Genomic DNA, 15205 nt, shown 5'->3' on the forward strand with positions numbered 1-15205 from the left:
CAGGCATTCAGGTTTCCTCCCTCAGTCCAAAGATGTGCAGGTTAGATAGATTGGCTATGCTAAATTCCCCCTTAAGTGTTGGAGGTCTAATAAGGTAAATATGTGGCATTCATTAGAATCCCCACAACGCAGGACCTTCCATTGGTCTCATCCCCTCAATCCACCAGAATATCCACAAGGGCTGTCAAGCTTACAAAGCAAGGTGCATTGCTGAAGCACAACTTAAGTGCGAGTTGCACAAGTCCAGAGTCACCAGCGCAACAACTACTATGCCTACAGAAGTCTGTCCAATATATGCCAGGTCTTTCCGTGCCAAAGTCATCTTCGGACACACTGCATCCAGCCTCAAAATGACTAATGGTGTTGAGGTCCTCATGGACGACGATGGATGAACCACAGTGCAGAAGGAGACCATTTGGCCCATCAAGCCTGCATTGACTATAATCCCACCCAGGCTCTATTCCCGTAACCCCATAAATCGACTGCGCTGTGAAGCAGCAGTGCTGACCAGGTGGCTGGCTTACAGGTGGATAGGGCTTGGACAGGATTGCTGTTGGTGCAGGCTCGATGGACCGAATGGCCTGTTTCTGCACGGTAGGAACTCCATAGTCCTACATTGTGAAAGGTGCTAGATCTATGTAGGTTGTTGTTGTGGTTGTTGAGTGACTCGGCCGCAGCGCCGCCCCGCGGCAGCCGGGCAGAATGCGGGGCGGTGACGTCACGGGTCCGGGAGGTGACGGTTGGGCGGAGTGAGAATCAGTCCACGGCAGCTGGGGCGACATGGGGCTGTTTGGAAAATCACAGGAGCGGCCTCCCAAAGACCTGGTAATTATACATGTCTCAAAATACTGATTTACACACCGTACAACCGAATCGAGGAACTACCGGTTTTGCCGGGACATGTGTGCAAAAAAAAGTGGCTACGCGGATAGCACTTTCCAAACGGCGAAACCGCCTTCTCCGCTCTGTCTTTCACTGTATCTTTCTCTCTCTGTCTCACTCTTTCTCTCTCTTTCCCTGTATCTTTCCCTCTCTCTCACTCTTTCTCCCTCTTTCCCTGTCCCGGTCTCTCCTGTAATCGATGTTGTTGATGCCGGGTAAACCTAACTTTGTGGCGGTGGGGAGGGGGCGGGCAGTTGGCGGAAGTTCTGCCTATTCCGCTGCTTATTGGTGCGCCGCAGTCTCAGGCTGTGTGTGAGTGGGCGAGTCGGCTGCTGGTCAGCCGACGTCACAATGCGGGGGCAGCTAGCGAGTTAGGCTGAGCTGTTCCTCATTCACTCGCTCTCCGAGGAAGTAGAATTGCTGCGTTATAGAGAGATCTCCATTGCTCCTCACTGCACTGCTGGCCTATCTCATAGACTGCTCCAGGTTCCCCACTGCACTGCTGGCCTATCTCATAGACTGCTCCAGGTTCCTCACTGCACTGCTGTCCTATCTCATAGACTGCTCCAGGTTCCTCACTGCACTGCTGTCCTATCTCATAGACTGCTCCAGGTTCCTCACTGCACTGCTGTCCTATCTCATAGACTGCTCCAGGTTCCCCACTGTACTGCTGTCCTATCTCATAGACTGCTCCAGGTTCCCCACTGCACTGCTGGCCTATCTCATAGACTGCTCCAGGTTCCTCACTGCACTGCTGTCCTATCTCATAGACTGCTCCAGGTTCCTCACTGCACTGCTGTCCTATCTCATAGACTGCTCCAGGTTCCCCACTGTACTGCTGTCCTATCTCATAGACTGCTCCAGGTTCCCCACTGCACTGCTGGCCTATCTCATAGACTGCTCCAGGTTCCCCACTGCACTGCTGTCCTATCTCATAGACTGCTCCAGGTTCCCCACTGCACTGCTGGCCTATCTCATAGACTGCTCCAGGTTCCCCACTGTACTGCTCTCTCTCATAGACTGCTCCAGGTTCCTCACTGCACTGCTGTCCTATCTCATAGACTGCTCCAGGTTCCCCACTGTACTGCTCTCTCTCATAGACTGCTCCAGGTTCCTCACTGCACTGCTGTCCTATCTCATAGACTGCTCCAGGTTTCCCACTGTACTGCTCTCTCTCATAGACTGCTCCAGGCTCCTCACTGCATTGCACTGCTGTCCTATCTCATAGACTGCTCCAGGTTCCTTACTGTACTGCTCTCTCATAGACTGCTCCAGGCTCCTCACTGCATTGCACTGCTGGCCTATCTCATAGACTGCTCCAGGTTCCCCACTGTACTGCTCTCTCTCATAGACTGCTCCAGGTTCCCCACTGCACTGCTGTCCTATCTCATAGACTGCTCCAGGTTCCTCACTGCACTGCTGTCCTATCTCATAGACTGCTCCAGGTTCCCCACTGTACTGCTCTCTCTCATAGACTGCTCCAGGTTCCTCACTGCACTGCTGTCCTATCTCATAGACTGCTCCAGGTTTCCCACTGTACTGCTCTCTCTCATAGACTGCTCCAGGCTCCTCACTGCATTGCACTGCTGTCCTATCTCATAGACTGCTCCAGGTTCCCTACTGTACTGCTCTCTCATAGACTGCTCCAGGCTCCTCACTGCATTGCACTGCTGGCCTATCTCATAGACTGCTCCAGGCTCCTCACTGTACTGCTGGCCTATCTCATAGACTGCTCCAGGTTCCTCACTGCACTGCTGGCCTATCTCATAGACTGCTCCAGGTTCCTCACTGTACTGCTGTCCTATCTCATAGACTGCCCCAGGCTCCTCACTGCATTTTACTGCTGGCCTATCTCATAGACTGCTCCAGGTTCCACACTGTACTGCTCTCTCATAGACTGCTCCAGGTTCCTCACTGCACTGCTGTCCTATCTCATAGACTGCCCCAGGCTCCTCACTGCATTTTACTGCTGTCCTATCTCATAGACTGCTCCAGGTTCCTCACTGTACTGCTGTCCTATCTCATAGACTGCTCCAGGTTCCTCACTGCACTGCTGTCCTATCTCATAGACTTATCCAGGCTCCTCACTGCATTTTACTGCTGGCCTATCTCATAGACTGCTCCAGGTTCCTCACTGTACTGCTGTCCTATCTCATAGACTGCTCCAGGTTCCTCACTGCACTGCTGTCCTATCTCATAGACTGCCCCAGGCTCCTCACTGCATTTTACTGCTGTCCTATCTCATAAACTGCTCCAGGTTCCTCACTGTACTGCTGTCCTATCTCATAGACTGCTCCAGGTTCCTCACTGCACTGCTGTCCTATCTCATAGACTGCTCCAGGTTCCTCACTGCACTGCTGTCCTATCTCATAGACTGCCCCAGGCTCCTCACTGCATTTTACTGCTGTCCTATCTCATAAACTGCTCCAGGTTCCTCACTGTACTGCTGTCCTATCTCATAGACTGCTCCAGGTTCCTCACTGTACTGCTCTCTCATAGACTGCTCCAGGTTCCTCTCTGCACTGCTGTCCTATCTCATAGACGGCTCCAGGTTCCTCACTGCACTGCTGTCCTATCTCATAGACTGCCCCAGGTTCCCCACTGCACTGCTGTCCTATCTCATAGACTGCTCCAGGTTACCCACTGCACTGCTGTCCTATCTCATAGACTGCCCCAGGTTCCCCACTGCACTGCTGTCCTATCTCATAGACTGCTCCAGGTTCCCCACTGCACTGCTGTCCTATCTCATAGACTGCTCCAGGTTCCCCACTGCACTGCTGTCCTATCTCATAGACTGCTCCAGGTTCCCCACTGCACTGCTGTCCTATCTCATAGACTGCTCCAGGTTCCCCACTGCACTGCTGTCCTATCTCATAGACTGCTCCAGGTTCCCCACTGCACTGCTGTCCTATCTCATAGACTGCTCCAGGTTCCCCACTGCACTGCTGTCCTACCTCATAGACTGCTCCAGGTTCCCCACTGCGCTACTCTCTCATTGACTGCTCCAGGCCCTCACTGTACTGTTCTCTCTCATAAACTGCTCCCAGCCCATCACTGCACTGCTGTCCTCTCTCAGACTGCTGAAGGCCCTCACTGCACCACTCCCTCATAGACTGCTCCAGGCCCCTCCCTGCACTGCTCTCTCTCATCGAATGCTCCAGGCCTATCACTGCACTGCTGTCTCTTGTCTCCAACAAGACTTCATTCCCCTTTCCTATTTCTCATCTACATGCTTTGTTTGTGTATTTATTCATATTACATGTAGGCTTAACATTGCAATATAGTTACTATGAAAATTCTCTAGCTGCCCCTTGCCAACCACCACACTGTCATTTACTATATGTACCCTGATGACACCCATGCCCCACCTCATCATCGCCTCTCTTGACCTCTCCACTATTTCTAAATTGTCAGACTGCCTGCCAGCCATCCAAGATTGGCCTCTTGTGCACATTATCCCAGTCCACACTGTTAGTGGCCATGCCTTAAGTCCATAAAAGGTAGACAAGGTAGATAGATATACCAGTACCTGAGGCTAGATGGGATCCATTAAGGTAGACAAGCCCTCAAGCCAGATGGGGTCTATCCCAGGTTACTGCAGGAGGCAAGGAGAGAAACAGCTGGAGCCTTTATAAATATCTTCACATCCTCTTTGACCACAAATGAGATTCCAAAGGACTGGAGAATAGCCTAAACGTTGTTCCCTTGTTTAAGAAAGGAAGCCGGGGTAATCCATGAAATTATAGGTCTGTGAGCCTGGCGTCAGTGGTGGGGAAACTTTTGGAGAAGATGTTGAGGAATAGGATGTGTGCACATTTGGAAGAAAATGGATTAGTTGTACGGGGAAGGTCATGTCTCACTAATTTGATTGACGTTTTTAAAGAGGTGACAAGAGGTTGTGTCGTTAATGTAGCCCAATCCATCACACACACCAGCCTCCCATTCATTGACTCTGTCTACACTTCTCACTGCCTCGGCAAAGCAGCCAGCATAACCAAGGACCCTACACACCTTGGACATATTCTCTTCCACCTTTTTCCATTGGGAAAAAGATACAAAGGTCTGAGGTCGCGTACCAACTGACCCAAAAACAGCTTATTCCCTGCCGCCGTAAAACTTAGAATGAACATACCTTGCATTAAGTTGATCTTTCTCTACATCCTGGTTATGATAGTAACATTACATTCTGCATTCTTGTTCCCTTCTCTACGAATGGGATGCTTTGTCTGTAAAGTGCGCAAGAAACAGTATTTTTGACAGTATACTAATACATGTGACAATAATAAATCAACTCAAATTTAAAGATAATTGATGAGAAAAAGTTTTTAAGTTTACTTAATAGTGTCACAAGTAGATTACATTCACACTGCAGTGAAGTTACTGTGATAATCTCCTAGTCACGACTCTCCAGCATCTGTTTGGGTACACTGAGGGAGAATTTAGCCAGGCCAATGCACCTAACCGGATTGTGGGAGAAAACCCATACAGACATGGGGAGAACGTGCAGAGCATAAAGAAAGCTCACCAAGATGTTGCCTGGTCTCGAGGTTGAATAAACTAGGAATGTTTTCCCTGGAAAGACAGAGGCTAAAGGGAGACCTGATAGAGGTCTACTAAATTATGAGAGAAATAGACAAGGTGAGTAGTCAGAGGCTTTTTCCCAGGGTGGAAGTGTTAATTACAAGGGGGCGTAGGTTCAAGATGAGGGAGGGAAAATTTAAGGGAGATGTGCAGGTGATGTTTTTTATGCTGAGAGGGGTGGATGCCTGGAACATGCTGCCAGAGGAGGTGATGGATGCTGGAACATTAGCAACATTTAAAAGGCATCTGGATGGGTACATGAATAGGGAGGGAATAGAGGGATCTGGACTGAGTAAGGACGGAATACTTTCTTTAGTTTTGTTAGGATATCATGATCAGCACAGGTTTAGAGGACTGAAGGACCTGTTCCTGTGCTATACTTTTTTTTGTTCTTTGACCATAGAAAGCGTTCTTTCTGGTTGTATCAAAGCTTAGTATGGCTCCTCCTCTGCCCAAGACCGCAAGGAGATACAAAAAGTTGTGAATGTAGCCCAATCCATCTCGCAAACCAGCCTCTCATCCATTGACTCTGTCTACACTTCCACTGCCTGGGCAAAGTAGCCAGCATAATTAAGGACCCGGGACACCCCTGACATTCTGTCTTCCACCTTCTTGCAGCGGGAAAAAGATAACAAAAGTCTGAAGTCATGTACCAACCGACTCAAGAACAGCTTCTTCCCTGCTGTCAGACTTTTGAATGGACCTACCTCGCATTATGTTGATCTTTCTCTACACCCTAGCTATGACTGTAACACTACATTCTACACTCACTTGTTTCCTTGTCTATGAACAGTATGTTTTGTCTGTATAGCGCACAAGAAACAATACTTTCCATTGTATGTTAATACATGCGACAATAATAAATCAAATCGAATCAAAGATATATTAGGCCATTTGGCCCATCGAGTCTGCTCCACTACTCCACTCTCTCACCTTTCCCCTGTAACCTCTGATCCCCTTACCTCTCTATCCCTGTCTTATAGCTCTGGAATTCTGTCCACAAATTGCCTTTCAGATAAGATTTTAAACTGAGGCCCTCTCTGTCCTCTGAGTTGGGCATAAAAGATTTTTTGGAATTTTTCGAAGGGAGTTCTACCCAGTATTCTGTCCGGTATTTATTGCTCAAACAAAGGACCTGAAACAAACGATCTAGTTCTAACGCATCACATTGCTACTTCTACGACCTTGTACTCAAATTGGCTGCCATGTTTTGCCATGGTGATGTTTAAATTTGCTTGTAGATTGCGTATGGAAGTCCTGAGGTTGTTAACTATGGCAAATGCATCGGGCTACAAGGATAGGATGGGGGGTCTGGGCCTGGGCCTGGGTGAGGTGCTCCTTTGGAGAGTTGGTGCAGACTCAGTGGATCGATTGGCTCTCTTCTGGACTGTAGGGATTCTATGTGGTAATCGAATGTGAAGTCTGACTGTATTTCTTCCAAAAGATATAAACCAGAAAGGTCACATATCCCTAGTGATGGGAAGGCACTAAACCTGGCTCCAGTTCGGCTATTTTGCTTTGAAAGAGCAAATTACTAGCAGATGAGAACTAAGTTTGTGTCGGCTGTTGTTTCTCTCTTTGGGTAGAGTAACTCAGTTACTGTCTAGGGTTACATGTGAAAGAATGAAATATTTGGAATGAAGATCCCCAAAGTCCTGAGTGAATTCTTTTCTGCAGTGCTGCAGTTGTGGTTTGTACCAGACTGGTAGGCATTCTGTAGTAGCATCCTCACAGAAAGGGAATCATTGAAGTAGAGGGCACAAGCTCGTACAGTATAAGTTATTGGAAGAGAAGGCAGAGTTGGAAAGAACTCAGGCCATAACGAAAGGATAAAGATTTAAATTAGTTGCAGACGGGACTTGAGAATAGTACAAGCCAAATGGGAATATGGTAAATACAAAAATAAGTAAGGAATAGGATTTGAATGCAGTTTAATGTCGTTTATATAGATTGGCACTCCAGAGTCCTGCCTGTCCCAAATAGTTGTGATGCCTTACACGTCATGATACAGACACGCCCTACTTGCCTGGAGTCTTATAACCTCCTGGGAGAGGTGAAAAATAGATTTTAAAACCCTGGCCAATTAAGAAAATATGGAAAACAAACTGAATCTGGATAAAGACTGCTTCCCATTGTCTGGATAAATATCTCACTGTAGGTTATGAATGCATTAGAATAATCCTCTGATTTATTATTCAGTGATTTATTTTCCTTCCCCATATCTATGATTATTGTTTCTATGGTCTGAGCATGAAGTAAAGACAGTAATACTATACGACATGAATAAATCTCAGATCATTACATTTTGCACAAATAACAAAGGAGTTTACCGACTCTGCTAGTCATCCATGAGAATTGCATTCTTTGATTAATCTAAAACAAATGTTATCCCTGCATTTGCAGCTCTACTAATGATAATCTTGCTGTTATTAACTTCAGTTTGAATTATAAAACCCACTGTTGACTAGATTAATTTATATGTTTTAATTCATTCTTGGGTTATGGGTATTATTTAGCAAGAGTAACATTTATTATCCATTCCTAGTTTGTTTATATTTGTTCATGGGCGCTGCCAAAGCCACCATTTCTAATTGTCTTCGAGGGCTGCCTTCTGAAACAGCTCCAGTCCATGCAGTGTAGGTACATCCATAGTGCTGTTAGAGAGGAAGTTCCAGAATTAAACAGAAACTGCTACTACAGGAGGCTTGGCAAGTTGCTTCAATGCATCTTGTAGAATGGTGCGCACTGCTGTCGCTGTACACTGGTCATGGAGGGAGTGGATTTTAAAGTGATGGATGGGATGCTAATCAGGTGAGTTTTTTTTGTCCTGGATGATATCGAGCTTGTTGAATGTTGTTGGAGCTGCACTCATCCAGGCAAATGGAAAGTATTCCATCACACTCCTGACTTGTGCCTTGTAGATTGTTGGCAGGCTTTGAGAATGAAGAGATGAGTTACTTGCTGTGGAATTCTCAGTCTTTGACCTGCTCTTGTAGCCACAGTACATGACTACTCCAGTTCAACCTCTGGTCAGTAGTAACCCCCAGAATGGTGATGGTAATGTTATTGAATGCGAAGTGGCAATGGTTAGAGTCTTTCTTGTTGGAGATGTTCATTGTCTGCCACTTGTGTGGCACGAATGTTACTTGTGACTTATCATTCTAAGCCAGAATGTTGTCTAGATCTTGGCTGTGGACTGTTTCAGTATCTGGGGATTGTGAATGATATGGAACATTGTGAATTTATCTGAACGTCCCTACTTTTGATCTAATGATGGAAGGAAGGTCATTGATGAAACAACTGAAGATGGTTGGGTCTATGGCACTACCCAGAGGAACTCCTACTGCACTTCCTTTGTGCTGAGATGATTGCTCTCCAATAATGACTCCAAATATGACTCCAACCAGTGGAGGGTTTTGCCGCTGATTCCCACAGGCCACCTTGGTGTCACACTGGGTCAAATGCTGTCTTGATGTCAAGAGAAGTTGCCTCTCACCTTACCTCTTTTATCCGTGTGGTGGTGAAGGCTGTAATGTGGCTCTGGTGGAACCAAACTGAGCTTCAGTGACTAGGATATTAAGGTGTAAGTTCTGCTTCTTAGCACTGTCAACTATCCTTTTCTGCATTTTGCTTACAATTGAGCAAAATGACTGATGGGTGATAATTGGCCAGGTTGGATTTGTCTTGTTTTTGTGGACAGGACAAACCTGGGCAATTTTCCATGTTGTTGGGTAGATGACAGTGCTCTGTGTTCTGGCTGTGTAGGAACAGCGTTGCTAGGCGCACAGTTCTGGAACACAAGTCTTTTGTACTATAGCTGGGATGAAGTCAAGGCCCATAGCCTTTGCAGCTTTCAGCCACTTCCTGGCACATGGCGTGAATCTATTTGGCTGAAGACTGGCATCTGTGACCATGGGAACTTCAGGAGGAGATGGTTGCAAAAGCTTCAGCCTTGTCATTTGCACCATCATTCACATTTGGATGTGGTAGTACTGCAGAGCTTTGATCTGATCCTTTGGTTTTGGGACTGTTTAGCTCTGCCTGTAGCATGCTGCTTCCGTTGTTTAGCATGCATGCAGCCTTGTGTTGTAGCTTCAGCAGGTTAGCATCTCATTTTTAGGTATACCTGGTGCTGCTCTTGGCAGGGTGAGGAATATGTCAAACCATGAGGTTACATATTTGTGTTTGATTACAATTTTGCTGCTGCTGATGGCCCATAGTACCTCATGAATACCCAGTTTTAAATTGCTAGATCTGTTTTGCATAATGATAGTGTCATACAACATGATGGAGGGTATCTTCAATGTGAAGACAGGATGGTGGTCTCTCCTACCAATACTTTCATGGACAGATTCACCTATGGCAGGTAGGTTGGTGAGGAAAAGGTCAAATAAGTTTTCCTGTATTATTGGTTCTCTTGTCCATAGGCCAATCTGGCATATATGCACTTCAGAACTCAGAGTCATAGAGCAATGTAGCCTGGAAAGAGGGTCTTCAGCCAAACTGGCCCATGCTGACCGTGGCGCCCTCCCAGCTAGTCCCAATTACCTGTGTTTGGCCCATAGCCTCTCTCATCCTTTCCCATCCCTGTACTTAAACCAAATGCTTTTTAAATGTTGCAATTGTACCTGCTTCAACCACTCTCTTTGGCAACTCATTCCACAACACACCAGCACTTCTAGTGCTTTTTAAATCTTTCCCCTCTCACCTTAAGCCTATGGCCTCTAATTTTCAGTTCCCCTTCCATTGTCAGTGACCCTACCAAGAAAGTCTCGGTAATGGACTTTGAAGTCTGCCACATAAGATGCATTTGGTGCCTTTCAGTGCTTCTTTGGAACAAAGAACAAAAACAGCCCGGGAAACAGGCCCTTCGGCCCAACGAGCCCGCGCCACCATCTTAACACCACCAGTCCCCCCCCTCCACCTGTGACCCTTGTCTAATGTTTTATAGCCATCCACATTGAGGGAAACTAATTTAGGGACAATTTATTACTGCCAGTCAGCCTAACAGCACATCTTTGGGGTGTGGGAGGAAACCGGAGCACCCGGAGAAAACCCACACAAGCACGGGGAGAATGCGCAAACTCCCACAGACACTGGCCCAAATCCATGTGTCTGCACAGCAAATAGTGATAGTCACTGAGCTGTTGTCTTGCCCAGTATCTTGTCCAGTTTAGGCACACACTAACGACATGAAGCGTTAGGCCAATCTCAAACAACCAAGAGCAGCCCAAGTACGACCCATCGCGTGTATGCCCCTCGTTGGACACAAGGCGGACCGACTTAAAACCTGTGAATGGAGAGGCTGAACCTGGAGATGCACTGATTCAAAGAAAATTACAGTTCAGGAACAGGCCCTTTGGCCCTCCAAGCCTGCACCAACCAAGCTGCCCAACTGAACTAAAACCCCCTACCCTTCCGAGGACCATATCCCTCTATTCTCATCCTATTCATGTATTTGATTCATTAGCTGAGGAGGGGTATGGATGGTAATCACAGGAGACTTCCTTACCGATGTTTCACTTGATGCTGTAAGACCTTATAGGTCTGGAGTCAATGTTGAGGACTCTCATGTCTGCTCCTTCCTGACTGTATACAACAGTGCCGCCACCTCTGTTATATCTGTCCTGCTGAACAGGACAAACCCAGAAATGGTAATGGGGGAATCTGGGACCTTGGCTGGAATGATTTGGTGAGTATGACTGTTGCTTGACTAGTTTTGGCACAAGTCCCCAGATGTGATTGAGGAGAGTCGACTGGGCTGGGTGTGCCTCCATTGTTGCTATTGAGAAGGTGGTTGTGAATTCTGGTCTGGAGTTGCTGCAATTTGTGTGGTGGAAGTACTCTCAGTACTTGATTTGATTTATTATTGTCACATATATTAATATACAGTGAAAAGTATTGTTTCTTGCACATGATATAGACAAAACATACCGTTCATAGAGAAGGAAAGGAGAGAGTGCAGAATGTAGTGTCACAGTCATATCTAGGTTGTAGAGAAGGTACTGTTATGTGGGATGTTCCCATGATTTTAACCACCATTAAATTTCAAAATAAATGATGTGGTTTTAATACTATTGCAATTTGGTTCTGATTAGATCACAGAATGGGGATTAAAAATAAGAAAGGAGATGAGAGTGATTGACAGACAAATCCGAGGTAAGTAAAGTTTCTTTTTCATTATGTAGTTCAATTATGTAGTTTGATGCGATATTCTGTGAAGCGTTGAGGAAGACACTTGGTATAGGATTTTTGATGGAACTTGTCAGAAATCTTTTAGTAAAATGTAATGGTTGGGTCTACAATCTGGCAGCATGGTAGCATTGCTGCCTCACAGCGCCAGGGACCCAGGTTCAGTTCCGGCCTGGGGTCACTCCCTGTGTGGAGTTTGCACGTTCTCCCCCTGTCTACGGGTGTTTCCTCTGGGCGCTCCAGTTTCCTCCCACAGTCCAAAGATGTGCGGGTTAGGGGGATTGGCCATGCTAAATTGACCATAGTCTCAGGGGATTAGCAGGATAAATAGGGCCTGGGTGAGATTGTGGTCAGTTCAGACTTAATGGGCTGAGTGGCCTCCTTCTGCACTGTAGGGATTCTATGGGTTCTATAATCCAGATGTTTTACTAAAATCTCCCAGCAATACAAATAGAATATTGTCCTTCCAAACTTTGGCTATGTTGAGAGCAATTTTAGATGAACTGGGTTGATATAAACATTTTGCAGGACATGAAATCTTATGGTGTAGCTGCAGTTTTTAACCCATCCAGCAAAACAAAGGTATCAATCAAGTCTGGTGCTAACATACTGTCTGAAAGAGTAGCATTGATTTCTTAAATGAGAATAAACGGATGTTAATATAACATTTACAAGCTTATTTATTCAATGTATTGAATAAAGAAATAAATAAATGTTGCTGGATGGGCTGATTAACTATTCTTTATTCTTATTAATTGGGATCCCATTCAATAAAAAAGCGTCAGACAGGTCCAAGTCCTGAATGTAGAAGGCCAACAAAACAATGCCAGTGAGGAAACTATAGTTCATGATATAATGCAGATTTTAGAAGAAGATAATGAATCCCCCATTGTGTGCATTATTTATACTAAGAAGGTTACATTAGTGGCTTGCGTGGAGTTAGCTGATCTGAGCCATGGTTGTGGTTGGGGTAATGCGGTTTGGTCTGAGAGCCTTGGTTAGCAAGAGGGAAACAATGATACAAGATTTCCAATTCGGATTTCTGTCTAGTGACCCTTGTTAGAAGCACCATTGTGTGGTTGATGATAGGCTTTGTTAGATTCTGAGGTTGCATTCTGCTTCCCCATTTTAGCCAGTTTTACATATTCCTTCAACATTTGTCTGTCAATTTTTACAAATTCTGTTAGAGAAACAAATTAAACATTATTTTTCTCATTAAACTTCACAATATTTACATTTCTTTTAAATAGGTGACTAAGCTCTTGGCATGTTAATATTTTCCTGAGTCAGAAAGTTAGGTGGTTAAGCCTCACTTCAGGATTTTAGTCTAATCTAGGCTCGTGATCCAGTATGGCATTAGGAAAGTGTGACTCCTTGGCTGTGTTGTGAAACCTGTTGACTTGTTCAGGTGGATGATAATGGTACTTACCTGGATCAGGGTAGTCAATGAGGTTCAGCTGAGGAGTCACCTGATGTAGTCTTTCACAGCCATCTTGGCCTTTGGGCTAAGGTCAAGCATCAGATCAAGCCCAGGATGGGATATAATGCCTCATCATGTCAGCTTGGATCTTGTGTGTTCCTCTCGTGGGAGCCATGATTCAGATTCAGTTTGAATTAGGCTTTTTGGATGGAATAATTGAAAAAAAATTAACAATTTAAGTTGAAGTTTATTTGAAGTGTCACAAGTAGGCTTACATCAGCACTGCAATGAAGCTACTGTGAAAATCTCTTAGCTGTCACACTCTGGTGCCTGTTCAGGTACACTGAGGGAAAATTTAGCAATTCCATGATGTTATTTAAAGAACAACAGCTGGTTCTGTGATATCCAGGCCAACCCTTTCAAAAAACACTAACCAAAACATACATTTAGAAGAACAAGAGATAATCTCATTTAAACATACAAAATTCTTACAGACTTGACAGGGTAGATGCAGATGTTTCCTCTTATTGTGGTGCCTAGAACAAGGGACACAGTCTTAGAATAATGGAAAGGCTGTTTGGGACTGAGATGAAGATGTATTTCTTCACTCAGGGTATCCAGAGGGCTGTCAAGCCTCAGGCATTGTATATTCAACACTGAAGTCGATAGATTTCATAGAATCACTACAGCACAGAAGGAGGTCATTCAACCCATCGTGTCTGCACTGACTGCAATCCCACCCAGGTCCCTATCCCCATAATTGGTCAGTCAACCTAACCTGCACATCTTTGGACTGTGGGAGGAAACCGTAGCACCTGAAGGAAACCCACACAAACACGGGGAGAATGTGCAAACTTCACACAGTCACCCAAGACCAGATTTGAATGCAGGTTCCTGGAGCTATGAGGCAGCAGTGCTAACCACTGTGCCGCCCCTAGTTTCTAGTTATTTCTATTTCCAGTTATTAAAGATATCATAGAATCATAGAATCCTACAGTGCAGAAGAAGGCCATTCAGCCCATTGAGCCTGCACCAACAACAGTCCCACCCAGGCCCTAACACGTAAACCCCACATATTTCCCCTATTGGTTTCCCCCCAACACCAAGGAGCAATTTAGCATGGCTAGTCAACCTAACCTGCGCGTTTTTGGACTATCAAGGGATATAGGAATAGTATGGGAAAATCACATTGAGGGAGAGGATCAGCCATGATCCAGTTGAATGGCAGTGCAGGATTGAATGGACTTCTCCTGCACCTATTTCCTACGCACTCATCTCTTTGCTGATAATGGACTCTTTAGAGGAATGACCAAAGTTCAGGAAACCAGAATGCAGAAGCGGTTTGGATTGAGATGAGAAATGATAAAGGCACGGTTTGTTTATGAAGCAGAGTTACACCAACAGCACGGGTTCAATTCCTGTACTGGCTGAGATTTTTCATGAAGGCTCTGCCTTCACAACCTTGCCACTTGCCTGAGGTGTGGTGATCCTCAAGTTAAATTACCACCAGTCAGCTGTCTGCCTCAAAGGGGAGCACAACCTACGGTCATCTGGGGCTATGGCAACTTTGCATCTTAAAGACAAGACATTGAATATAAAGGGAGTCATAATGGGAGCTTGTCAGAAAGGTACAGCAATAATCATGGGGATTTTAATTTACATATAGACGGGAAAAATCAGATGGGCAAAGCTTGCTAGAACATGAGTGGCACAGTGGTTAACACTGCTGCCTCACAGCTCCAGGGACCTGGGTTCAATTCTGGCCTCGGGTGACTGGCTGTGTGGAGTTTCATGTCTCCCTGTGTTTGCGTGCGTATCTTCCAGGTGCTCTGGTTTCTTCCCACAGTCCAAAATGACTGCAGGTTAGGTAGATTGACCATGGTAAATTGCCTCTTAATGTCCCAAGATGTGTGGGTTAGATGGATTGGCCGTGGCAAATATGTGGGATTATGGGGATAGGGAGAGGGAGAAGGCCTAGGGAAGGTACTCTCAGAAAGTCAGTGCAGACGCGATAGGTTGAATGGCCTCTTCTGCACTGTAGAGATTCTTTGAACAGCATGATCTGGAGCAGATTATACTAAATCTGGTATTGTGCAATGAGATAGGATTAATAACCTCATAGGTAGCAAA

General features: G+C 45.6%; 1 protein-coding gene across 1 annotated transcript in view; it reads left to right on the forward strand.

The window, feature by feature from the left end:
• Nucleotides 1-723: 723 nt before the first annotated feature.
• chmp3 (charged multivesicular body protein 3) overlaps nt 724-15205 on the forward strand; it is a 34117-nt gene continuing 19635 nt past the window's right edge. Inside the window, exons 1-2 of the mRNA XM_080197716.1 lie at nt 724-825; nt 11562-11622. Coding sequence (XP_080053842.1) covers nt 781-825; nt 11562-11622 — 106 coding nt within the window. The 5' untranslated portion in view covers nt 724-780. The remainder of the gene's footprint in view (nt 826-11561; nt 11623-15205) is intronic.

This window comes from Carcharhinus amblyrhynchos, chromosome 1 (assembly GCF_965287045.1).
Source record: "Carcharhinus amblyrhynchos chromosome 1, sCarAmb.v2.hapA, whole genome shotgun sequence".
Taxonomy (NCBI): Eukaryota; Metazoa; Chordata; class Chondrichthyes; order Carcharhiniformes; family Carcharhinidae; genus Carcharhinus; species Carcharhinus amblyrhynchos.